This window comes from Globicephala melas, chromosome 12 (genome assembly GCF_963455315.2).
Source record: "Globicephala melas chromosome 12, mGloMel1.2, whole genome shotgun sequence".
Lineage (NCBI taxonomy): Eukaryota > Metazoa > Chordata > Mammalia > Artiodactyla > Delphinidae > Globicephala > Globicephala melas.
In genome coordinates this window covers 50,195,021-50,222,494 of record NC_083325.1, presented here as the reverse complement: position 1 = coordinate 50,222,494, position 27,474 = coordinate 50,195,021, and the positions used below count along the sequence as shown (strand labels likewise).

The window sequence follows — 27,474 nt, the reverse complement described above, 5'->3', positions numbered from 1 at the left end:
CAGGAAGAAGGGCAGATGGAAAAAAGACTTGGCCATGGCATGGCCCTTCACGGGGCCCAACCAGAACCTCTGGAGGGATGAGAGCAGAGAGAGTTTATTGCAGCCAGATGCACCTCCTTAATACCTCCAGACATGTTTTGAACACCAACTCTGAACCCAGCACTTTATACATGGGAAACATGCCAGTCACCAGTGATAGTCATCATTATCTCACCCCAAGTTCAAAGAGGTAGATCATTCATTCACTCAGCATGTATTTATTGAGCAGCTTCTATGTGCCAGACAGGTTGACAATGGTCCCGGTTTGTGTGGACTGTCAAATCTAAAGGATGCGATGATTGTAATTTGAGGTAAGTGCTGGGGTGAAAACAAAGATGGGGCTGTTGCTGTGAAGACGAGAGGAAAATGACAAGGAAAAGCTTCTCTTGATGAGGACTCACTTTGGGGAATTGTTGGTAACAGCTGGGACTTGAAACTAGGACTTGAAGCACATGCATTCCAGTAGGACACACCGCTAGAGACACAACCCCCTTAAATCATGCTGTCTTATGTCATGAAAAGGGAAACAAAACCATTCTGTCAGGATCTCCTGCCCTCCTTGCATCATTAGTAAGAGTTGGCTTTTAGCACTGAGGTTTCCGCACTTGCTCTGTTGATTTACGGAAGACCTGGTTTATGTCAGTCATGGTGCCAACTTCAGGGGATAAGACAATGAGTAAGGTACTGTTGTTGCTCTCAAGGACCCAATCTAGAGGTTAGAAAGAAAAGTGATTTGGTGTGATATGTGCAGTGACACAGGTGCAGGGGTGGCTCTAGGACCCCCGAAAAAGGGGCAGCTTATGGAGCCTGTGGGATCTTGAAGACTTCTGAGAGGAGGTGAATCTGTACCAAATCCTGTAGGCGTATTTGTATTAAAATAAAATAGGTAATCAGAACAGGGGAGGGAGGGACAAGACTATTTTGGTAGGGGGAGCTTCTTGTTCTGAGACTTGCAAAGAGGAAACTTGGTGTTTTCCAGGAACTGCAGGAAAATCATCGTGGGTAGACCAGAAGCGTGAGGAATGTGTAAGAACTGAGGCTGTATGTGAGCCAGCGTCAACTCAGGAAGGCTCTTGCTAAGCTGTACTGGGGAATTTCGGGTATACAGGGAGCCCGGAGAGGGTTTAAGCGGGGCTGTGAAATGGAAGTCCCCTCTGCTGCTCTGTGGCGACGGGTGGGAGGAATGAGACTGAGGCAGGACACCATGATGAGTTCGAAGGCTCCAGCAAACACATGGCTCAGAAGCGACCTGGTGAGGTTAAGGGCATGGCTTTAGCATTAGACAGATCGGGGTCTCAGTCTTTGCTATGCTATTCATATGCTATGTATCCTTTAAACGTGAGTTTTCCTCTCTGTAAAATGAGGATAAAAACAGTGCTTCCTAATAAGCATGTTGTGAAGATTAAATGAGGTGTTGTGAATGCATGTAAAGTTCTTAGCACAGGGCCTAACACGTGGTAGTTGGAAAAGCAAGCTAGAATTTTTTTTTTTCCCCCCGATACGCGGGTGTCTCACTGTTGTGGTCCCTCCCGCTGCGGAGCACAGGCTCCGGACGCGCAGGCTCAGTGGCCATGGCTCACGGGCCCAGCCGCTCCACGTCATGTGGAATCTTCCCAGACTGGAGCACGAACCCGTGTCCCCTGCATCGGCAGGCGGACTGTCAACCACTGCGCCACCAGGGAAGCCCTAGAATTTTTTTATAACCTCCAATTATGTCACCAATAGCTTTTCATGTGACCGCATTTTGCTACCGTACGTCTTAGAGTAATGCTCTTAGTTCAAGATTCTGGCCTCCTTCCCCAATATCTGCTTTGTTGACTTCAATTAGAAGCCAAAAAGCAAACAAAGGAACAATCACTCTGCCCTATTGTATTTCTGTCTGAGACTGATAAGGGTGGAATCATTTTCAGTCCAACTAGCTCTAGGAGTAAGAAAAACACATGAGAAAGGAGAGCTTGGGGAGGAGAGGGGTTCTTTTCTCTTTTCGTCTACTGCTAGGTAAACATGGTCCTGGTGCTTTGTGAACGCCCGACTGGTGTTAGCTAGGATTGTTATTGTTGGCTTGGTCAGAGTTTGGAGGCTGCCGGCCCACAATCAGGCCAAGAAAAAGGTTCACAGGTTTTAGATTAAAAATCACTGAGGGCAGCTCTGGCATATGCAGCTTCTATGTTTAATACTCACCCTTCCAGGCTACCAGGATGATTTTTCCAAATCAAAGCAACCCCTTCTATCGCCACTACACGCACCCCTTTGCATCTCAGGTCTGTCATTGGTGTCATTGAAGGAACTCCTCTATTGAATGGGACACACCTGCTAGCACCTTTCATTTGATTGGGCGTTCTCTGGCTCTACTGAGTATCTGCATAATAATAGTTCACGGAAGACAGAGTAGAAGCAAAGAAAAATTAGTTTATACGGGGGTAATCATTTTACCATTTGCTCCTCTGGAATTCAGTCTGAACCATACAAACTAGCAGCTGCTCCTGTTTACCTGTGCTGAGGACTAATCAGAGTTCTAAAGAGTAGTTTTATTCCAGATAACTGGGGCATCTGGAAGCACACTGGGCAGTGCAACTGAAGAGGAAGAAAAAAGGTTTAGTGCTATTGAGAACTTGATCAATGTGTACCAATGAGTTAGACTGAGTATACCACCGAGGAGATGATGTATGTCATCTTCGCTCTCATTCTGTTCTTCAAATTTCTTTGCATATGTGCCCCTATGGCCACCTTCACTGTTTATTTTGCTTGACCATTCTTAGAGGTGAATTATTTCATCTCAACTTTTCTCCTGATCCCATGTTAGCATTTTTATTGACTACTCCCATGGGCTCTGTTTTGTATCACAGCAGTACTCGCCCACTATAGCAAAGAGAGAGAGAAAAGAAAAACCCAGTGCAAAGAAAAGGTATGGGATTATTTTAGGAAACTGTGAAGTGGCACCGCAACTTCATCGCTTAGCAATATTGCTGAGCCTTTCACTAAGAGCTAGGGTGACATACAGATGTATGGGATCCAGATGATTTTAACATTTAGAGATTTGGAAGTGTTTGAATTTAGTTGATGAGTAGATGTGGCCAGTAGCTTTGGGACATCTCTTTCAAAATGCTGATTTGATGGATGGTTGAGTGAGAAGAGGATGCCCCTAGGAACCTGATTTGTGTGTGGAATGCCTGGAAGCAGTCAGCTCAGGGAAAACTCAGGAAGATCTTTAACCTCTCCCAAGAACGTGGACGGTGTTTGAGCACCCTGAAGGGAGGGGCTCTAGGTGGAAGTTGAGGGAACTTTTTCCACGGGAGGGGTGAGGAGTGGAGGGGCAGTGGAGGAGTTGGGGGAGATGGAGACAGGCTTAGGGTGTGTCAAGGACAGCGGCCAACACAGGAGGCTTTGGTTCATGGCCGGCTGAGTGGGACGTAGTGAGGTAAGAGTTCTCTCTTCTCAGTGCAACTAAAGAGCTATTGCCCGTGAGAGACAGTGGATCCTCACCCCCATGGCTCTCACCGTGGCAGCAGTGGGACTGGAGAGGCTTCATATGGAGTGACTTCATGGGCAGTGGACGTTGGCACGTTGGCCAGAACCAGAGGACCACATCTGACCACATGTGATCCTCCCCCAGAAATTGCCAATGTATCTCAGGGACCCTTTACAGGCGAAGTGAAAGCTGACTTTATAAAGGGAGTGAGGGAGTTGGGCAAGAAATAAGATACTTTATAATTTACTGTTACTACAATATGATTTGTTTCTACTATGCTGGTGGAATTGGAGGAAATTTAGGTTAGATATATTGGAAAATGTTCCATAAGCAAAGAATGCATGATTTGGCCAAACATTCAGATAAGAAGCATCCTCTGGTTTTGGTTTGGGTTTTTTATTTTTTTAATTGTTTTGTTTTTATTTTATTTTATTTTATTTTTTTATCATTCCCATCACCTTCTTTTTTTCTGGTAAGTTTTGTGCTGAAAGCCTAAATCATTTCCTTAATGTTCCTTTCTAACCCATCAATTCTACCTACCTCACACCTGCACAGTTTCCTCCCTTTTTTCCAATGACACATTTAAAATCACTGGTTTGTTTTGTTGTGCTTGACCAAATCTGTTAACACTGAATTATCTTCCCAGATTCTTGTGCAAATATTATGTAAACATTTATAATAGATGGCCACTGAAATCCCAGGCAACACACATCGCCCTTGGGTACCCTCCCTTTGCAGCTGTTATGATTGTAAGAGATGATTTTCAACATCAAAAAAGTGGACAGAAGTAAAAAGTGAACAAAGAGCCCAGACTCAGGGCTTAAAGCTGTGTGAGCCGGAATGTCGTGCAACCTCTCTGAGTCTCAGTTTCCCCATCTTCAAACTGGGTCTAATAATACTCTCTACATCCTGGGGTCACTGTGAGGATTAAATGAGAGAACGTGATCACAGCACACAGCTGCGGCAACACATACAGAGGCTCAGTGAAGAAGGAAACCCTTACAACGCTGTGCTCTAGGTGTAGAATTTCATCTTCTAAATCAGGATGATAGTGGAATCCCTTGTGAATCAAAACTGGGGGGAAATGTACTGTGGCCCCCTGAAGATGATACTAAAGAATTCTGGTTTCTGTCCTTGGACCAGGTGGCCTTTTGTGGTTACCTGACACTTCAACATAAGTCAGCAGGGAACCTGGCACTTTGAATTATATAGATGCAGTGATGTAACATTATGTCCTTGAAAGAGCTGGAGAATTTGGTGGGGTTAAGTAGCACTCAGTAGAATTCTAGCAATTTCTAGAATCAAGAGGTCTGTGCTGTAGTTGAAATAGGATGGACTAGGAGGCAGACACACTTTCGGGGGTCAAATCTTGGCTCAGTGATGCACCAGTCACACCATGGACAAATCTTCCAGTCTTCCTGGGCCTCGCTGTCTTGTGCACCAAGAGGCCTTAATGCCAGCTGTCTCACGAGGTTGTTTTGGGCTAATCACAGTTGCTGACGTATAGTAGGTGCTGGGTAAATCTTGATTTCCTTTCCATCGTGCTTCCGCCTTCTAAGTTCTGCACCAACATTATGCTCGGTATACGTTAATTGAGTATTAGAATATGAGAGCAAAATGCATTGCAATGTTCCAGGAAGACACTGGTGAATCTGGGTTTTTCTTCTTTGCCTAATAAATTAGCAGGAATTAGAAATCCTTTTGAGACTTCCAGACAGCGAGTAATTATGAACCAAAATATTCTACTTTGTTTGCATGGTCACCCTTTGAAGGAAGAATTGCTAAAGTATTTGACAAGTTGTTCTGGTGAAGTTCTTGTGTGTTGTGGTATATAGGTGGTACTATTTATTGAGCAGCATCTATGTAACAGACACCGGACTGAGTAATTTACATAACCTACCTTTGGTCTTCACAGCAACCTTGGATTCAGATTCTGTTTTCATTTTAAAGTGTATACTTTTGGGCAAATCATTTAACCTCTCTGACCCTCAGTTTCCTCATCAGTACAGAATAATAACTTCTGTATTACTGCTATAATCTGAATGTTTGTGTCCCCTAAATTGGCATGCTAAAATTCTAACCCCCAAGGTGATGGTATTAGGAGGTAGGGCCTTTGTAAGATGATTAGGTCATGAGGGTGGAGCCCTTATGAATGAGATCAGTGCCCTTATAAAAGAGGCCCCAGAGAGATACCTTGCCCCTTCTACCATGCGAGGATGCAGTGAGAAGGTGCTATGAACCAAAAAGTAGGTTCCCATCATACACTGAATCTGCCAGCACCTTGAACTTGGTCTTTTTAACCTCCAGAGCTGTGAGAAATAAATTTCTGTTGTCTGTTAAGTCACCGAGTCTATGGTATTTTGTTATAGCAGCCCAAATGGACTGAAATACTTGCACATTGTGAGAATCAAATGAGATAATGCCTGTCGAAGTGCTTTGCAAACTGTCAAATACTCTGTAAATGTTAGCTATTGTTATGAATTAAAAGAACCATTAGGAACAGAAATCTGGGCTATTTTGATGTCTCTAAAAGCCGTAGCCCTGTGCGTCGCTATAGTTGAGAACAGTGCAGGAAGGGACTAATCTTTTGGGGGGTATCTACTGTATTCTAGATATTCAGTGAGGGCTTTTGCCTACACGTGCCTGGAGTTCTGGGTATCAGTGGTAGACTCTTCAATAACTTCCTTTGCCTTCAAGTTGTCATTCTGAGTGCCTCAGTGCATATGAAAAATGCAGCTCAGGGGCAGAGCTACATGCATAGCTATCTAAACTTCAACATCAAAGTCCATCACAGGAAGACTGAGGACCACCATATCAAAATCCCCAAGTCTTTCATTCTTAGTAACAGAGGTCTTTTTCCCTTAAGAAAAATACCCGTAAGGTAACATCTCTTCTCTGCCTCATCCTCTCGTGATCTGTGTCTTCAGGACAAAAATGAGCCCACTTTTTCTTGAACGGGATGCTTTTCCAGTTATTTATTTATTTATTTGAGAAAGTTGTCATCAAAGCACTTCAACCCAGTCTCCTTCTGTATTTCTCCTCCCCGATGCCTGCTCAGCCAGGCGGCACGCGTGCCCCTTCAGATCGCTCCTAACTGAAGAATCAGAACACTTGCCGCATCTTGTTTTCTTTTATCCATTTCTTGGTGCTTTCAGAATCCGGGCACTGATGGCGCGAAAGGTGAGCTTTTTTCTTTCTCAGCTTTGGGATAAAATATGCTTTGCCTAAAGCACGCTCTGAGCATTTTCCTTTGTACCTTCGAGATGGAAAAAAAAAGAGCTGGAAACAGACTGACAGACCTACGTGTGCATGTTCTTGGCTGGCAAAGGAATGAGCTGGTGCCTTTCTGATGTTGCTGACAGAGCTGCCATCCTCCTAATGGAGGGGTGGGGGAAGGCCCTGGCTTTCTCTAGGAATGGGGCCACAGAGGGACTACAAGCTTGTGAAACAGCGAGCCAGCCTCCATGGTTACGACAGTCGGGTTTGTCTTTGACTGTCTCTTGTTCTCAACCCTCATTACCACAAAATCCGATTGCTTCTTCCTTGGAAAATTCTCCTGGATCCACCCTTTCTTCTCCATTTCTACTTTTATTCTGGTCCAGAGTCTTGTTCACCTCATGACCGAATAACTGTAATGGCCTCTGTTCTGGTCTCCATTTCACCAGTTTCTCTCTTTTCCAGTTTGTCTTGAACACTTACTTTCAAGCCAAGGTTCTAAAAACATGACTTCACACTCCTGCTCCCAGGCCTACAATGGCTTTCTGTTGCCTGCTCAATTGAACCTACAATCCTCTGCCTCACTTTCAAAGTCCCTCCTGGTGAAGAGGTCTCACTTCTGCTGAAGATCAAGGTCCAAAACCTTGGGTGCCGTTCTTGGTTTTGCCAAATTCTGGCTCTGGGTCTTTGGGAAGGTTGCCTCAGCCCTCTGGAATCTCAACTTCGACGTTTATAAAATGAAAGATGTAGACAGAGCTGGCGGCCCAGGGGACATGGCAGAGTCCGGAAAATCTCTCCTGCGCCTCTGTGTCAAATGGGGACTGTACAAGAACATCTTTTGGAATCTTTGCAAGAAACGGAGTAGGTATTCGTACCACTCCTGATGGAACTGTCTACAATGGAAGCTGGAAAGATGACAAGGGTGGAAGGTGAAGGGCAATATACTGATATCCAAGGACTCGAATGGTGTGGTCACTTTCATTTCACAGCTGCTCCAGGCCTGAGACTAAAGCTTCACATGTAGATAATTCTGCATTAAAGTTTTAATGTGGTAATTGCAGCTTTTAGCTGTAAGGAAAACAACTAAATCTGTCATCTGAAATAACTTCCTACACTACCTATATATTACAATTTTGCCAATAAAACCATCACTCACTTTAAAAATAAATAAATAAAACGAAAGGATGTAGTAGCTATGTTGGGGTCTATCTGCCTAGCCCACTGGAATCCTTTTCTCTAAGAACTGTAGTATTTCTCTCTCCTCATTTCCCTCAGTGCTTTCCTCCTTCCCTCTCCCCCTTCTTCCCTCCCTTCCTCCTTTTATCGACGTTTTGATTTGAGATAGAAACATTCAGGGCATGAGGCATTTAAGTGACTTACTTACTTGAGTCATATAAACACTATGTTCTATACACATTATGGCCGTAAAGTCTGTTTTAAAAGGAATCATGCCCTCCAAGCAAGGTTCAGATGTCAGGGAGCTCCACCCAGAGTTGCTTTCTCGGGGAGGGGGCGGGGAGGGAGAGGGGGAGATGGAGTAGAAGCACCAGGACTTTGCCAAGGGGCAGGACAAAGCGAAGAGTGTTGGTGATAAAAGGAACAGATGCAGCAGTTTTCTTCAGGGGAGAGAGGGTCCTCCCTGAACCATCACTAAAAAAGAGGGTACGTGGTTTACGTCCGTAGCCAGAGGGAACTTGCTTAGCTATTAGGAGGCATTTAAAAAAGCTAATGCTGAGATATAATGTAATTATTCAGAAGCTCTTTTTTGTTTTTAAGTGTAAGTTTTTAGTGTAACATTCTAAGAGCTAGGGACAGGCATAAGTTTAGCCTGGGCAGCATCAGAAAACAAGAATGTAATTAAATATCCAAATCATGATCTGTAGACTATGGAATGATTTTTAAGAAGATAAAGGTCTGTTTTCTTTAAGGTTACATCTGTCTCATAATCGTTACTGTGCCTCCCCTCCACCCCAGCCTTCACCTCTTTAAGGAATTTTAAGGCCATCCACTGCCTCAAATTTCCAGGGCTCTTGGTTTTAAATATTGGACTTAGGAAAGGAAAGCCAGGAATTATCACACACATACACACCCACTGAAATGGCCCTCACTCCTGGGTTGTGCCACTCGCTGTAGTGATGAGGATACAATGTCAGCTGCTGACAGACCTAAAGCCTAGGAAACTGTGGACGGCTGATGGGCTCTGTTAACCTGTGCTTCTCCTCCTCTCGGGGCAGGGTCTACAGGGCAAGCTGTCAATAAAAAGACACCCGGTCCTTTAGCTTTTCCCTGCTGCCACTTAATCATGACAAGCCTGAAAAAAGAGGCTGGCAAAAAATGCAGGACTTTCACTGCACAGGTGAGATTCCTAGAATCACATATGACAAAGCTGTCAGACTCTCTGGAAGTGGTAGGCTGGGAAGGACAGTGACCGTGTCATGAAGCTGGTGTGATTATTAAAGGGTTGAATGATTTCAGTCAGAGTTCATTCTCAGGGCTCAAATTTTCCTGCTGTTTGGTGGGGAGGGAAGGGACCTCAGGGATTCTCGTGTTCAGTTCTGTGACTTTATAGGAGCGTAAACTGAGGCCCTTAGATGTTAGATGATTTTCCTAGGTTGGATAAGAAGCTGCTCTTGGGATTAGAACCAGATCCCGGGTCTTCTCACGCCTAGTCCTGGGATCCTTCCCAGATGCTGTTTGGCCTCCTTGCCCTGTGATACACCTATCATACGGTGGAACGTGAGGGTTTCAGAGATGGCCTGCAGGCCTGCCCCGCAGGGAGGCATCTGTCCTTTCTCTGTGCTTCCTGAACTCACCAGAAAAATTGTCGACTTCCGTCAAGGTGCCAGAGACATGGTGAGGGACCAAGGATGGGTTTGCACAAACTTGTGGAAGCCAAGGGACTCTAAAGAGCTGGGATCTTCAGAACTAGAATACAGTAATTAGAATCGTGTGTGGTTCTGATTCTCTAGGATGGTTAGAACACCTCTATGTGCAGGACTCAGTGGAGGCACTCAGTCACGCCTCACTGATGGGAGCAGAAAATTCAGCAGTGGACAACAGGCCTTTTGGTGCCCACAGGGCAGGGAGATAACGCCATGTCAGTATTCCTGCATTCTGGAAGTATGAACATGGTGTCCAGCACTAACTAGGGCCTGTGTCCCAAGACATTAATTGAACATTTTCAACATTATGGGGCTATGTTTTGGATTATAAAGTATAGATAAATATAAATATGAGATTATGTATTATTTTTAAAAACCTTTTATTTTATGACATTCCCAGAAATTAGAACCCTGACATACCTACACTCTGTACAATAGGGTTCAGCAGATCCTACCAGGGTCAAACTTCAGGAAGTCCAAGAGATGTGAAATCTGGATGTCTTAAAAATGTTTACATTAAGGAGATTGGAACAGGTTTAGAATTGCACGTCCTCAAGAGGGGAAAAAATTCCTCCTTTCTGCTGTTTCTCCGTTTCCTTAAATTGTTGTCATTATCCTTTCTTAAAACTTTTATTTAAGCTGTGGTTATAAACTCTTTTTCTTCCCTGCCCATGATGTCTTGCAATGGTTAACAGCAGTGTCTTGGGGTCTTGCTTCCTGAGTCCAAAAATCCTGGATGTGCCCCTTTGGGCAAATTACTTAATTGCTTTGATGCCTAGTTGCTTTATCTGAAAGTGTAGGTAATAGTGGGGCTTGCCCCAAGGGGTTGCTATGAGGAGTAAAAAGGATGCTACAGTGAGACACTTAGAGCTGTGCCTGTCATTCTACTTACACAGTACACATAAGCCCAATTATTTGTCTTTACTGTTATTATGTCTGGAGGCTCTGCTCTGCTCCCACTTTGCTATCTGTCCTTGGGAAATCACTTAACCTCTGGTCCTCAGCAGCCAGGAGGGCCTGGACTCCCTGATCATGCTGAGTTCTGGCCCTGATTAGCTAGTGAATGGTACACCCTTACCTTCCTTCTGCTTTCGTGATAGCTACTCTGTCAGTGCAGAGAAGTCCAATTCAATTCATTTCAATCCAGTCCAATTCAATTTAACTCATCAGTTCAACTCACTGCAAGCCATTCATTTCATTTATTCAGAAATATCGCTTGCGGTAGGTCTAAGACATGCATGATACTTGCCAGACCTAAGACAGGGGCATGGGCATCCTTGTTTTTGAGGGTCTTACAAATCTAAATGCTTTCTGTAGATGTCACATCTTTCTAAGTAGAAAGAAAATGAAAAAGACTCTATCCCTTTAGGGGGTTAAAGGAGTTTTCCTTTAAACAATCTTGAGAAAAACAACATGGAGCCAGTCTCTAGGAAATGCAATTCTGATATCTAAGTAGTTGTAATTATTCCCTACTCAAGGGGGGCTGTTCCTAAAGGCTGGCAAATCTTCCCCAAAGGCTGCAGGAGACAAGCTATTCAACTTCGGTGAAAACAAGATGGTGGCTGTCGGCTGTCTGTCAAAGTGTTCGGACAACAGCAGAATCAACAAAGTCCCAATTATGATTCGAGGGAGGATTTTGTATTTAGTTAAAAGGAATCGATTTCCCCTGGAGTGTCACTTACACCATCGTGATTATTGGAAGGGAGACAACTTAAGAGTGATGCAAAACCAAAAGTAGATGGTAGTATATATATGTCAATGCTACTCTCTCACTTTGTCCCAGTTTACCTTTCCCCCTCCCCGTGTCCTCAAGTCCATTATCTACGTCTGCGTCTTTATTCCTGTCCTGCCCCTAGGCTCAAATGTAAAATAGATAGCTAGTGGGAAGCAGCCGCATAACACAGGGAGATCAGCTTGGTGCTTTGTGACCACCTAGAGGGGTGGGATAGGGAGGGTGGGAGGGAGACACAAGAGGGAGGAGATATGGGGTTATATGTATACGTATAGGGGATTCATTTTGTTATACAGCAGAAGCTAACACACCATTCCAAAGCAATTATACTCCAATGAAGATGTGAAGAAAAAAAAAAAAAAAGTAGATGGGCTGCCATCAGTAGCTGATCTTGACTGCTTACCTTGAAAGCAGTTAGAAGAAGACAATAGATGGAGAGGCAGAATATTTGGAACATTTTCTTGATATTTATTGTTTTATGCTCAATTATTCATTCATTTTTTTCCTTTCTTTTGAAAAACAGTTGGGTTGGGGATCAACAAACAAAATGGCTAATTTCAGGTTAATTCTAGGAAAAGTTATCTAGATCTAATTGGCGTCTATTTGCTTAGTGTGTGAAAGAGTAAATTAGCCCAATGTTTAAGTAAGTTTCTCTGAAAGAATTATTTATTTCAGAAACATATGGTTTTAGATCCAAAGATCTCCTAGGCGTAATATGACCTCAGCTAGTCCCTACTCCAGACAACTGAAATAAATAATTGAGTAAAAAACTGATTCTATTTGAAAATACTTCTAGTGACTTAAGTAATTTGTATTTCTTAACTGCAAAATCAGGCTGGGTCTAGTCTGTTCTGCATTCAGTCAAAGAGATTTGTAAAGCCATTTAACACACTCCACTAAATTTCTCTGAATCATGCCTTGGTTCTTTCTACCCAAACCTCCACTAATTATTAAAACAGAACATTTTTTTTCCCCTGATAGATAATCTTTCTTGAATTTGGAGATCTGGAATGGAAATGCTCCAATTTCCCCCACTCTCACCCAAGTGCTGTGCTTGGCACATTTTGAGAAATGAAATTGATAATTCAGAAACAATACTATTTCCTTCTGGAGAAAAAGCTATTTCTTTGATTTGCTGCTGTTGGACTAGCTCTCCAGGTGTTCTTTCTATCTACTAAGCATCTTCCCTCACTGTTACATATTTAAATCTTTTTTTCTTTATATCCACCACATATCTCACCTATTCAAGGAAGTACCCTTGTTTGTTTATTGCGAGCGTGGGTACCTCTCCCTTCAAGGAACTTCCACAGTAGTCAAATTTTGTCCTGAATTCCCTGTCCTTATTGTGTTATCACATGATCACTTGAAAAGCCTTGTTCTCTTTTTCTATGTCTCTGTGTGTGTCTACTCTCTTCAGCTACATTAAAAGGGTCATATGTCAGGACTGCAAAATGGGCTCTTATATCCCAGCAAATGGCTGTACACACAGTAAGTATTCAATAAAGATGTGATGCGTGTAGTAGCAGGTCGTGTATGATGTACCACTTTGTTTAGGGTCTCAGTGATTTTTCGGGGAAGATGCTGAACTCAAGATTTTGACGTTGCTTTTGGCTTGTTTTCCATTTGGTACAACTGCATGCTCCCTGTTGCTGAAATTACTTCAGTCAAATGGTCAGGACTGTCAACACGCAGGGAGAAGGTCATTTTGTCTCTAGCCTGCTCAGGAGGAAAGAAATCTGTTTTTCTCTTTTGATCTAATAAACTAGAACAACCCTGGAAACCATCCTTTCAGATATAATTCCATTTCCACTTGTTTTGCTCGCCATATCACAATGTTTAAGAAACTGTTATGCCTGCCAAGAAAGCAGTTAGTGGCCTTATTTGGTAGGTGATAGAGCCATTACTATTCACCAGACCAACATTTAGGACATGTGTACTGAATTATTTAAAACTAATAATGTATATGAAAAACATTAAAGTAAAAATGGGGTGAAAAATTGATTCCTGGCTTGCCCAACTGTCCTCCTTTGTCCAAGGGCACACCAAGAACTTCAGAGAGGATAATCCTGGGTACCTGACTGCTTTTCTGCTTTCAGCCACAACCAGCTCCCCCTTTGCTTTGCTTGATCAAGAACATAGTGGTGTGATTGATTTTCAGCACGACTGTGTGAGGAGCTCAGCTGACCAGCTCTGTAGTGAACCTGGTAAAAATTACAAAAACAAAGCAAACCAACCGAAGAAGAAAGAAAACTATTCAAAGCCTCTGGAAATGGTCCTGAGGGCAAAGAGCAAAGGAGGAAACATCTATTCAAGAAAATCTATGAAAATCTAGTTAAGAAAAGGCAAGAGTGTGTTACTTAAATCAAAACTACGGCCTCCCTCTCCCCTCCCACCTCAGAGAAGTGGAGACTCTACTCCAGAAGGCAAGAAGTCAAGAACACAGGGTTTCGTCTCTTCCCAGCTTCCAGGTGGAGGGCTTTCTTCCAGGAGAAGCAGGACTTTAGCATTTCTCATTCTGCCTCCAGCTGCGTGTTGCTGAGGCTGCATTCTGGGCAAGTGTGGTTGGGAAGTGGGAGCTCCTTTCTTTTTAACCAAGGCACACTTGTGCACCAGAGGCTCTATCTTGGGTATGGCCTGCTGAGAATATTGGAGATCCAAAACTCTTCCCAGGGCTCATGAGGTGGTGGTTCCAAGCCAAAAGAATCAAGCCAAGAACATCTCAGGTTGTTACTCTACCTTCCTTCAAGTGTTTAACTTCTGGAATGAGGGTCTCAGAGAGAAGTTTGCCTTTGAATCCACTCCTGGCTCCAGAGCCCTGGCTGAGATTTTGCCCGAAGTGAGAAGCAGACTGTGAAGTGCGTATCTGGTATTCTCTTCCCAAGGGAACTGATTTCATTTGCAGCAGAGGATGGAGAAGTTTAAGCCTGAGAGCACTCTCAAGAACAGCAAAGGTATGGTAAAGGCAACTGGGATATTCATGGATCTAATAGATATATAACATAGGACAATTAGTCTACAGGAGAGAACCGGGGGAATAAGACAGCTGGAAGGAATCCCCCTGGGGTCAGAATGGATATCAAACATTGACCTCGTAAATGATTTAGTTGAAGGAGCCACAATTTGACTGGATTAGTTTATAGAGGAATTTGTGCCCTGGGAATTGTTGAAAGTAGTAGCATAATCTGCCCGCAAGTAGTAAAGTTTAACATCTGGGTGTGGTCAGGGAAAGAATGGAAGGGAGCCCTGCCAATACCTTGTCTTCCCAGGGTGACTGTGGGCATATTCAAAGCTGTGCCTTCTTGATAATCAACATCAAAGGCTTTCACTAAAATAATCTAGCTAGTAGTCACTAAACAACAAACAAACAAACAGCACTAATAAGTCATGGAGGTGGAACCAATACCCAGAATGCTACAATAGATTATCTGAAGTGTTGTTTCCAGCAAAAAAACAAAAAGAAGAAAAAGAAAGAAAAAAAAAAAACAAAAATCAAAGGGATACAAAGAAACAGGAAAATAAAACAGGCAACAGAAACTGCCTGTGAGAATAACCAGATGTCAGATTTAACAGAAATATATTTGAACATAGTCATTATGAATATGTTCACAGAAGTAAAGAAAAGCATGATTAAAGAAATAGAGGAAAATATGCTGACAATATTGCATTGAATAGAGAATATAAATAAAGAGATAGCAATTATTTTTAAAACTAAAATGAAATTTAAAAAAATCACGAGTGTCTCAAATCACAGTAGATTTGAACTTGCAGAAGAAAGAAATAGAAAAATTGAAAATAAACCAATAGTGATTATGCAAGCCAAAAACAGAAAAAAAGAATGAAGAAAAATGAAGAGAACCTCAGAGAAATATGGGACAAAATTGAGCACACCAATATGTGCATAATGGAAGTATCGGGGAGAGGAGAAAGAAAAAGGAGGAAAAAAATATTTGGAAAAATAATAGCTGAAAACCTCCTAGATTTATTGAAAACATCTAGTAAGCTCAATATTATTCCAGTAGAATATACACAAAGAGACCCATAAACAAACACAATACAGTAAAAATGCTGAAAATCAAAGACAAGGAGAAAATCTTGAAAGCAGCAAGAGAAGAATGACTCATTACTTACAAGGGACCGTCAACAAGGTTAACAGCTCACTTCTCATCAGAAACAATGGAGGCCAGAGGTGGAGCTGGGATAACATATTTATAGTGTTCAAAGAAAAAAAAAACCCTGTTAACCAAGAACACTATAACCAGAAACCCCATGTTTCAAAAATGAAGGCAAAATAAAGGTTTTCTAAGGTAAACAAAAGCTTAGAGAATTTGTTGCTATTAGACCTGCCTTATAAGAAATGTTAAAGGAAGTTTTTCAGGCTGAAACAAGTGACCCCTGATAGTAATTCAAATCCACACAAACAAAAAGCATTGGTAAAGGTAATTATGTAATTATAAAAGACTCTATAACTGCAAATTTTTTTCTTTTCTTCTCTTAATTGTTAAGGAGTAGAGCTATATAGGGGTAACATATTCCACACCATACAGCTTGCGCGCTCTCTCTCTCTCTCTTTCTCATTAACCTAGCTGATTCTGATAAGATGTATATGATAAACCTTAGAGCAACCACTAGAAAAACAAAATCTCAAAAATATAGTAAAAAGTCATTAAAAAATTTAAACGCTACATTAGAAAAGATTCACTTGATGTGAAAGAAAGTAGTAAATGAGGAATAGAGGAAGAAAAAAGACATGAGACATATAGAAAACAAAAAGTCAGATGTAAATAAAACCAAAGTCAGATGAAAACAAAAATGGTGAATGTAAATCCACCTATATCAGTAATAACATTAAATGTGAATGGATCAAACAATCCAGTCATAAGACAGAGATTAACAAACTAGACTAAAAATATGGTCTAGCCATATATTTTCTAAAGGACACACATTAAACTCAAAGGCACAAATAGATTCAAAGTAAAAGGATTGAAATAGTATATACATCATGCAAATAGCAGCCATAGGAAATCTGGAGTAGCTATACAAATACCAGCTATACTAATACCAGTCACAGGAAATCTGGAGTAGCTATACTAATATAAGAAAAAAGAGACTTTAAAACAAAACAGTGTTGCTAGATTTAAAGAGGAATATTTTATGAGGATAACAGTTTCTATCCATCAGGAAGATGTAACAGTTAAAAACATATATATACCTAATAACAGAGCACCAATATATGTGAAGCAAAAACTGACAGAAATTAAGAAATAGGTTATTTGAAAATAAAAGTGGAAGACTTCAATACCCTGCTTTCAATAATAGAACAACTAGACAGAAGATCAACAAATATATAGGAGACTTGAACAATGCTATAAACCAACTAGATCTAACAGACATGTATAGAACCCTCAACCCAACAACAAGAGATTATACAGTCTTCTCAAGTGCACATGGAACATTCTCCATACAACCAAGACAGTTTGGTACTGATACAAGGATAGATATATAGATCAATGGAACAGAATTTAGAGTCCAGAAATAAATTCACATCTCTATGGACAAATAATTTTCAACAAAGATGCCAAGACTATTCAGTAGGGGAAAAATAGTCTTTTCAACAAATGGTGTTGGGACAACTGGATAGCCACATGCAAAAAATGATGTTGGACAATTACTTGACATCATATACAAAAATTAAATCAAAATGGATCGAAGACCAACATGTAAGATCTAAAACTTTAAGTCTCAGAAGAAAACATAGAAATAAATTTTCGTGACCTTGGATTTGGCAAGGAATTCTTGGATATGAAACCAAAACCAAATATCACAACAACAAAAATTACACTGGATTTTATCAATATTAAAAACTTTGTGCTTCAAAGGACACCACCAAGAAGGTGAAAAGACCACCCACAGAATGGGACAAAATACTTGCAGATCATACATCTGATAAGGGACTTGTATCTAGAATGTACCACAAATTCTCACAACTCAGTAATAAAAAGATATTGTTAAAATGACCATACTACCCAAGGCAATCTACAGATTTAATGTAATCCCTATCAAAATACCAATGTCATTTTTTACAGAAGTAGAACAAATAAGTTAAAAATTTGTATGGAAACACAAAAGACTCCAAATAGCTAAAACAATCTTGAGAAAGAAGAGCAGAGCTGAAGGAATCATGTGCCCTGACTTCAGACTATACTACAAAGCTACAGTAATCAAAACAATATGATACTGGCACAAAAACAGACACATAGATCAATGGAACAGAATAGAGTCCAGAACTAAACCAACAAATTTGTGGCCAATTACTCTTCAACAAAGGAGTCAAGAATATACAATGGAGAAAAGACAATCTCTTCAGTAAGTGGTGCTGGGAAAACTGGACAGCTACATGTAAAACAAAGAATTAGAACATTCTCTAACACCATATACAAAAATAAACTCAAAACGGATTAAAGACCTAAATATAGGAGCAGAAACCATAAGACTCCGAGAGGAAAACATAGGCAGATAGGTTTATTCTTTAAAGAGAGTAGAATAGAGAGTTTCTGAACTGGAGATCACAGAGACCACTTATGGCTGCCGGATGCTGAGACCCCCCAGCCCTTCTCCCCAGCCATCAGAATGCTGGCAGTAGGGCTTCACTCTCCAGGTAGGAGCTTGGAAGAATCTTCTCCAGGGACTTTGCCCAGCCCAAGAGGCAAGACCTAGATATTGACACAGTGATTCCCCGACTCAGAGGCCCAGCCCCTCCTTTTATTTATACTTCTGTGGCTCTTGTTTTGTTTCTTCTTACCCTATAGCTCTGCTTCCAGAGCTACTTTGTAATTTTCCTATCTGGTTATCACAACTGTTTGTTCTCTTTCCTCTTGTGCCTAATATTTGTTTGGGGGAATCAGATGCCATTCTAAGACGGTATGTTCTTATTGAAGGAGCTCAGCCGATTTTCACAATCAGGGGCCTGATAAACAATGTTGCTACTGTGTGCAGGATTCCAGATGACCGCTTTGCTGTTCACCATAAATCTCATATTTGCTTTCATTGCCTTTCCAGTTTGTTTTCTAAATTAAAAGAGTGTTTCTTGTATTTTCTGCTGCACCCCACCCCCAATATATTTACTTATGGAAAGTCTACACTGCTTGCCCATAAAAGAAACACCAATTAAGTGAAGAAAGAAACACCATAAAGAAACACCAATTAAATTCGTTCCTGCCCTGAGCGGAAATTAGCCTTGGTGGGCATATGGCAGTGGAAGGGTTTGGGGCTGACTGTTGATACTTGCTCAGGCTGTGATCTGATGATGGAGAGTGATCATTTATTTTTTTTTGCATTCAATTTGTTTTTCTATTCTAAACATAGCCATGCAAAAACAGTTTGAAATTTAGAAGGAAGAGAAATTGCTTATAAATTCTAGAGCATTCAAGAATTTATTAGTGGCCTGCTTATGCCAAGGTAGACGTTTTTAAGGTATATCATTTTCAGAAGAGACATCTGGGCTTTGTTAAGACTAACTCTGTCTGATTACCAGATTAGATGACGTTCAGCTGCTCTGAAGGGAAGCTGTCATACACTGTGCATTGACACATAAACTCCTTTTACCCACTGTCTCCCCAATATCACTTAATAGTGTTCACGGGCACAAGCAGCTTCGGGAAATTATGAGGGTAGCAAAGAAAACAGTGCAGCCTAAGCTTCCACTTTTGGTGCTGTTTTCCACCTTCTGTACCCTTCTCCTCTATCCCAACTCAAAGGACCCAGACCCTTGTATTTGCCCAATTTGAAAATTTCTAGTCAAATATTTGGACGTCTGCCAGTTAAGCCTTACCATAAATTTGCTGGTGTTCATTTGTCGTTCTGTTTTATTTGAGGGCTGTGTTTTCCTTGTAAAATAAAGATAGGAGTTTCTGACCTTTTAAAAAAATAAAGTGTCTGGAAGTGGCCCTGCACAGCTCCTGAAATCAACCCTAGGTGGTCAAAAGAGCAAATCTATCGTAGATGGGACAGGCAGGCACCCGTCTTCGCATCCATTTTTTCTCCGGCATCAGGCAGGCAGACGTCTCCTCATTGGCCTTCATTAGGCATCTGTTTCTTCCAACTCTCACAATCTATGATTTCAGATTGTACAAGGCAACTTGCAGTTAATTGTCAAATGAGTGGTTTTGACAGTGACCGTTCCGGGTTCTGAGGGGGATTTTTATTGTTGTGGGTAAAAGTGAGGAAAGGCATTATTGTCGTTTCTTGTTTGATACTCTTCTCTTTTAGCAGCTCCATGAGAACAGGCCCCGTGCCTCCCCTATTGATTCTTTTCTCCCAAGTGTCCAGTATAGTGCCTTGCACAAATATAATCAATAAATATTTGATGTTGAAAGAAAACTTCATGAAAAATGAGCATCTTACCTGGTCTCAAAAGCTGACTCTATTAGAGTAGGATTCATTTCAGGTTGGAGAAAATAATAGTATTTAGGTAGGGGAATATAAGGTATGTTTGGGAGCTGGGGATTAGGAAATAGTCCATAGAGCAAAGTGTAGAAAAGCTAGAAGCTGAGAGAGATGATAGGAGACTTAAATTTGAGGACAAAATATGGAGGAACTTAATGTCGAACTTATGACTTTGGACTTTTGTCCTGAATCTGGGCATTGGAGCCCACAGAGAAATTAAACCAGAGCCAGGACTCAGAGCAGAGGGTTGGGAGGGGAGAAGGCTGAAGGCATAGAGGCTGATTCAGAAGCTGTTACCCTGAGCTGATGAGTGAAGCAGAAGCACAAGCACAAGTACCCTGTCTTCTAGGGATGTGATCCTATCTTCTGAACCAAAACTTAGTAGACTTTCTTAGAAGGGACAGGATATTTTATCCTGGGGCCACTCCTGAAATCTAGTGCTCAAGGCTCTGGCTCTTCTTTTATTTTTTCAATGCCCTTGTATTCCAGGAGGTTCTGTATGAAATGTTCCATGACCTCCAATCAGCCTTCGTTTATCTAGTTACAAAGTCATTTTTGGAGATGGGATCCCTCACAAAGTCTTCCTTTAAAACCCCAAACTGAAAGTAACCATAGAGAGGTGTCTGTGGGGAGGTTTTCCGTGTTGCATTTATAAAACTTAACAGAACTGTCTATTAAGCCTAAGAACCACATCCCCCTTCAAAATCCCACAACTGAAATACAGAAATTTAGGAATTACATACGTGTTGGACTCTGGAGGCCTAGAAAAAGCCTGTTGGTTTTGGGAAGTTTGATGCCTGAAGATGTTTGTAAAATCAAAGCATTTTAAAATTGAAAGAAACCTCAGCACTGTTTTACTTCCACCTTTCACCAATCTACTGATGAATTTTCTCTCCCATATCCTCAATTGATCTCTCTGATTCATTAAAACAGCTGAACTCTTAGGGTTCCTATTTCTTAGAAGTTTTCATCAATCTTAGCATCAAGGAGATACAAAAGTTGGCTCATGCTGTATGTATTCCAGATTTGTGCAAACAGGATTCTGTGATGGCTGTGTGTTGGCTCTAGCTGAAAAGAGAGCCAACTCTGGGAGAGGATATGAGAGAGAGTAGACGTTAGCCACTCCTGAGACTAAAACTATAATTGACTTCAGGTCTATGGCAAGGGTTTGGTTGCTTTACTCAAAAAGAGTTTTTGAACATCCCTTGAAGACTTTCAGATCAGTTGCCATATTCCATATGAAAGAACAAGGTAATGACATGTTCAGGTCAGAGACCCAAAACATGCCCAGAGATACTTCAGGGAGAGGTCAGATTAAGAAGAAACATCCAATTCTCATTATGATCATCAGATCCTAAGCAATTAAAAATAATTACTCTCTTTCCTAGGTGACCTTATGGGATATATAAGCTAGAATCTAGTCTAAATAAAGCTAAATTGGAGAGTTTAAATCTAACAGCTTAAAAATAAATAGTCCAATCAACCACAGTGACTGGATAACCCAATTAGTGGTTTTGGAGAAGGAAAATCAAACATTAAATGAATTTTCCATTTGCTGCCAAGATTTCCTGCTTCTGAAGCTTAGGCTTCTTTGGCAGAAGACTTGGGGGAAGAAGGACAGCACTGACCTTTAGGTAAGCAAGGGGATTTTATCATCACCAAGCAGTGCAGGTCTACACTATCAAACCCTTACTTTTCAATAGCTGAAATGACTCTGTAAATTATAGCTCTTAGCCAATTCTCAGAGTAGATTTCATCTTCTACTTTAAAGAATTTATTTCCGCTGCAATATAATTTTTACTTTTCCCCTTTCAAGTTACTGCATTCTATAGCTGTTCCTTTTTCTGATTCCTCTGCAGGAAATATAAACCTTCCTTACCCCAGTCCAATTAAATTCCAAATGTTGGACATAGACATATCATTTCTCACTAAAGCAGGTGCAGGGTTTTGTTTTGAGAGGAAAGCTTATGTATGCATTAGCATGAAAACTGTGCTGTTCGTTTCTCTCAAAGAAATATCTAAACAAGACAGTAAGAGTCTCCAGATATGGGCACCCAGAGCAATCTGCACAGTGGGGTGTTTGGTTTTTTTTTTTTGGGTGTTTGGTTTTAATATCCAAGCAGACTACAATAATCAAAGCACATCTGGGAAACACAAGAAACCTAACATTCAGGCTTTGGAATTTGACCTTAATTGGCAAAAATTATATTTCTTTGAACATTTTTATCTGGTTTAAAGTGATTTTGTTTAGGTAATTTCACTCATCCTTTCAGTAGGCTTTTTAGAAATAGAGAGACAGGTATTATTAAGTCAAGAGAACTGAGTGGCGTGCCTAAAATATAGAATATTCAGCTTTTAACTTAGTAGACTTTATTTCTAGTCTATGTATCTCTCTTTCTGAATAAACTAATGGATTCCAGAATGATATACAGGCATTTTAAAAAAAATAAACACATAAAAAAGCGAAGAAAACAAGGAAACTATCAAATCCTATAGTAGTTCACCACAGGGAGAGCAATAATCATCTTTTATAAGAATCTTTTCTTCGATACTGAGGAGCGGAGCAAATAAATAGATGCAATTCCCCCTTATTTATTGTACCATTTGTTCTACATGTAATCGAGGCCCCAGAAACTACATTGCATTGAGCCAGGCACAATAAGGAGCACAAAGGAAATTTTCACTTCAGTTGCGGAAATAAGATACATACGAAAAACTAAGGGCAAAGCAAGATTATGAAATGAACGGCACCGGGATTCAGATTAAATGAAAATGTAATGGTCAGGGAAGCAACCTTTGAGTAAGCTTATGATAAGTAGGTTGGATTTCAAGAGACAAAGAAGTAATTGAAGATTACATAAGCAAGTGGTATGACATAAACACCTCGGGACACAAACTGAGCTTGAGAGCAAGTCTTTATCAGCCTGGCGGAGTAGATGGTTCCTGTTGGTGAAAGGTGAGAGGTAAAGTCAGAAAGATGAGCCACGGAATGATTGTGAACTGGGGAATCATAACATGGTGGCAGTGGTGTTTAATGGAGAAGCCTAGAATGACGATGTTCAGGCTGGTTTGGAGAAGAGAGAGATTGGTAGCAAGGAGGTAGATTAGCACATAATTATTTAATCCAGGCTTTAGATGTTCAGATCCCAAGCAAAGAAGATGGCAAAGAAAAAAAAGAATTACTTCCTGTAGCAGTATGAAGGGAGTTTGTAAAACATTAGATGTGGGCAATTGGAAACATGAAACCTACATGATGAGGTGAATTGAATTATCAATATTCAACAAATGAAGAAGTCAACAGTGGCGTTAGTAGTTTTATAATCCATCCCTTTCTACACCTCTGAAAGAGTAACATCTAGTTCTGTGGTGGCTTTACTCTATAGTTCAGAACCATCTCCTTCATGAGGACACATGGTGGTCTTAAATAGTTGCTTGTCAGGCGTAAAGCAATGAAAATCAGCCAGAGGTCCACCTTTAGCTGTTATTGAGCACTGAACTGGGAGTCAGGGGATCTGGGCTGCAGTGCAGACTTTACAGGGAATCTGTACTGGTGGCTGGGGTTGGATAGACCAACTTCGAACCAGCCTTTCTCAAACTGTTCTCAGAATATTAATCCTGGAAGACGCTCTTAAAGAAAAAATTCCACAATTGAAATTGTTTGCAAGCATCAAAAAATCTATTTTCCTCTTGGAGATCACAGAACCTTATTGGCATAGCGAAAGGCTTTCCTTTTGGCGTAATACTGATAACATCCCTCCGAACGAAGGACCTACTAAGGAAAGACTAAACTAGTTCCTATCTAAACAGTAGTCTATGGTTATGGTATACGGCTAGTGATCTAAACCAAAACAGCAAAACGAGGAATATATAGCAAAGGAAGAAAATAAAAGGGAAAAATATAATTAGATAATTAGAAGTAAGTGCTGGTCAGTTGAGATGGCAATGAGATACAGGAACTTGCTGTGAGGAGAGGGGTCAACACAGGCAGCCTATATAATATAATCTCAGTACAGATCTCCCTACGCCAAGAATGGCCATCAGTGGAGTCTTTTCTTCTAGTATTGTGGCCATCTGACCCCGCTGGAGAAAAAGATACCTGTATCCACACAGTCACTTAGACTTAAAATTTCAAGTTTTGAATGGGTGTTTACATTCTTCTTAGAAATTCTAACTCCAGGAAGAATTAAGCGAGATCAAAGGGGCCTTTCTAGATTCATTGACTGCCCCCAGGTAAAGCTGAGTTTCTAAGTTAAGTTTGAAATCAAAAACCCTTTGCCCATGGTCGGGATGAAACCTGCTCCTTGAGTTCTTGGAAAATACTGAAAGCCTAAAGGAACACATTTTCTTACTCAGAAAGTAAGGGAACGGAGAGGGAGAGCTCTGGCCACTGGGAGGAGGAGGAGATTATTCTTAAATCAGTGGGTTGCTGTAAACTATCTCAAAGTTATGAAGAGCTTTACATCCATTTTTCAAAGCATTCTCATTCCTATTGATTCATTTGATCATCCTGAATGCCCTCTGTGGTGTTTTTTTCTCTAGTATTTTACAGATGACGAAGGCAACAACAATCCCCCCCTCCCCTGCCACTTGCAAGGCATTGTGCTGGATGTTTTAATCCTCCATTTAATCCTCACAGCAACTCTGAAAAAGGTACACATTGCAATTTCCATGATACAGCCAAGAGCCCACGTGATAGAACAAAAAGCAGTGTCATAGTCTGGGTTAGAACCCAGGTCTCTTGCGATCTAGAGTCCACACTCTTCCATCTCTGACTTGTCATAATCAATTAAAGGCCCACCTGTGACTATAACCTGAGAATTCCCTCCATTCCTGACCCTGCTCACCTAGTTGAGTACTTTATTCACGGTGCTATGTTGTCTCAGGCTGCCTAAACCCTACTGAAGCCAGAAATATTCAGCCACTCTCAGCTATAGTCTAAATCGGAAGTGGGCATTCCACAGACTGCGGCTCACATCTGGCTACTCCCTGTTGTTCTATGCAGAATGAAAAAAATTCTCTCTTCTAGTAAAGAGGTACCAGAAAGCAGACAGCCTAGCACAGAAGGGAGTTTTGGATAGAGGAGTATCACCGTAAAATTAAGTCTCGTTAGAGGCTGTCTGCTTTAGCGACTGGTTGGTACTGCTTGGCCCATGGGGAAACATTGAAAAAAGAGAAGGGCCAGGAGAGGTAGAAATTGTGTGTGTGTGTTGGGGGGCCGTATCATTTAGCGTTCACCACCATCCGACTAAGCAGGTTGTATTAAACCCTCTAGAAGTTAGGAACCTGAGGCTCAAAAGAGGTTAAGTAATTGTTCAAAGTCGCTTAGGAATGGGTGACTTCTTACAGGAGCTCAGGTACACCGGCTCCCTCCTGTGTTTATGATCAAGTAAGAAAGCAGACTGTGCATAGGTGCGTTCCTCCTTATAATCGGGAGTAGCTGTCCATCTGAGGCGGTTCAGCCAGAACACGCAGTTGGTCACTTATTTTCCCTGCCGCTGCAGCTGCCTTTGGGTAGGAATGGAGGGCTTGTGATGTCAAGGGAAAAAGGAACAAGCAGAACCTAGTCGGTCTTGCGGCCGTTTGTCCCTGAATGAAAATCTGAAGTGCAGCACCATCGTGTTTGAGTGTAGGTAAGGTAATTGGTAAACAAAAAGGTGACCACCTTCTGCAGTAACATAAGAGTCATGCGTAGCTTTGGGGAACCAAGATTAAAACAGGCTTCCAGAATAGCAGCTTCTGTTTCAAATCCTTGGGATAAAACCACTGAGCAGATCTACAGTCTCTCAGCCACCACTTGCCAGTTCTCGGGGAAAATATCAATAGTAATTGGACAACTAAACAGTTCCGCTTTCCTCTTGCTCTAATGCAGTGGACATGGGACTTTAAGGGAAGGATAGTTGACTGTGAGGCGAAAGGCCTGCTTTCTAGTTTAGGCTCTGTCTCAACTCATTGTGAGAGTTTGGGCAATTCTCTTTACTCTCCAGACCCCGGATTCCTCCATTGCAAAGTAAAGAGATAGAGTGAAATGATGTCTAAGATCTTGTCCAATTCTTAGAGTCCGTCTACTTCCTATTAAAATAGTTCAGTAAAAATCTAAAGTTGGGAATCACACTTTCCCAGGGGTATGAAAGATTATCCTGTCTCTCTCCATCCCTCTCTGCCTCCTTTTCTCTTTTCTTTCTTCCTTTTTTCACACCCCTTCCCTCCCTTACAATTCCTTTTTCCCCAGGAAACAGAGTCTCAGTTCAGGGATTACTTGCTGGTGCCTCCAAAGCAGTAGTGACTCTTGCCTTCTTGAATTCAGTGTCCTCAGGAAACACACCGCGCCTTCCACTTAAATCGAAGGCGTCTTTCTCCCTCCAACCCTAACTCTTCTAGGTTTCTGATTTTTCTTAGTTTTATTTTTCTGGTTTCACCAAAGAGTCTATGGCACCCAAGAGCAGAAGTGTTGAAAACAACGAAAAACTCTTCCCTTTGCATTTGGATTTGGGTCTCCGTGCTGCCCTTCCCCGACAATTCTAAGACAAAGTCTTACTACGATCCTTAGAGAACCGCAGGGCGGGAGTGTTGGGCCGGGGGAGTTTGTTTTATGTAAGCCTTTGGTCAGGGCAGAAATATTTTAGCCCAACAGTTATCAGTCCAATGTGAAAATAATAATAGCATGCAACACACAAATACCGGCCACGCTGTCGTTCCCACTGTCTCTGATACTCACAGTTCAACCGCATTCCTGGGGAGGTCGGAGGGAATCTCTGTCACCTTGCTCTCCTGGCAGAGGAGAACCCTGTTAGAGCAGTGGCAGATCTGATGATGACATCCTGCGCCCAAGCTCAGGAATGTGAGCAAGGCCACCAGGAGCAAGGCCATGTTTATTTATCCATCCACCTGCTTTCTTCCTGCGTCTGCAGAGAAAAACCGGCACAGGTTTCAGAGGCTTCCCTTGTGAGAACAGATCTGCCTTGGGAGCTGGTAGGGTCACGTGACCCACCCAGGGATGCTTCCCCCCCACCCCGCCCTTCGGTCACTTCCAGACAAATAGCAAAATGCCTGTGTGCTAGCATTGATTTTAGGGGAAGCAAGATAAGTTACTCCCTTATCTTTCTTGATTGAGTTTATTACACCCTGACCCAAGGAAGATGGCAAATAGAACCTTGATGCGTGTCTGGAATAGTTTATATTAATTTGACTGTAGAAATGTCCTTCCTGGTCACTGTTTTTTTCTCAAACCAGTGACATGACTGGTCACCGACTTTGACTTTCTCCAAAAAAGACACAGTCTGGAATGTGAAACATCACTAAGAGTGTCACTGGGTGAAGGGCAGGGACCTGTTTCTAGTCTTGGCCTCAGCGTCTTCCTCCAGTCCACTTGATATAAAACCAGAACTTCTGGGTTGTACTCATTGATCCTCTTCCTTGCTGGAATTATTAACCAAAAATGGTGTTGCTCAGAAGACAGGCAGTGGGTTAGTGAGCCCCAGGCAGATTGTGTTAGGTAGAAGGCACTTCTGAGAGGGGAGTCCACAGAGATAACTGACTCCTCTGAGCGACCTATGGAATGGGCTGTGTTTTCAGTGGGGTTTAGTAGATGCCAGCTGTCCACTCTCTATGGCATAGCCTTTCTGGCTTCTCTCATTTCGAGGCTCTGAAGATTGCCTTTGCCTTTTGGAAGCTGGCACAAATGAGTTTATTTAATC

The 27,474-nt window shown here is 41.6% G+C and overlaps 1 protein-coding gene across 2 annotated transcripts in view; it reads right to left on the bottom strand.

Annotated features, from left to right (window-relative positions):
- Nucleotides 1-26,647, bottom strand: part of FSHR (follicle stimulating hormone receptor) — a 163,506-nt gene extending 136,859 nt beyond the window's left edge. For both annotated transcript variants that reach the window (XM_030857716.2, XM_030857717.2), the window contains exon 1: nt 26,496-26,647. In XM_030857716.2, coding sequence (XP_030713576.1) covers nt 26,496-26,647 — 152 coding nt within the window. The remainder of the gene's footprint in view (nt 1-26,495) is intronic.
- Nucleotides 26,648-27,474: the final 827 nt, after the last annotated feature.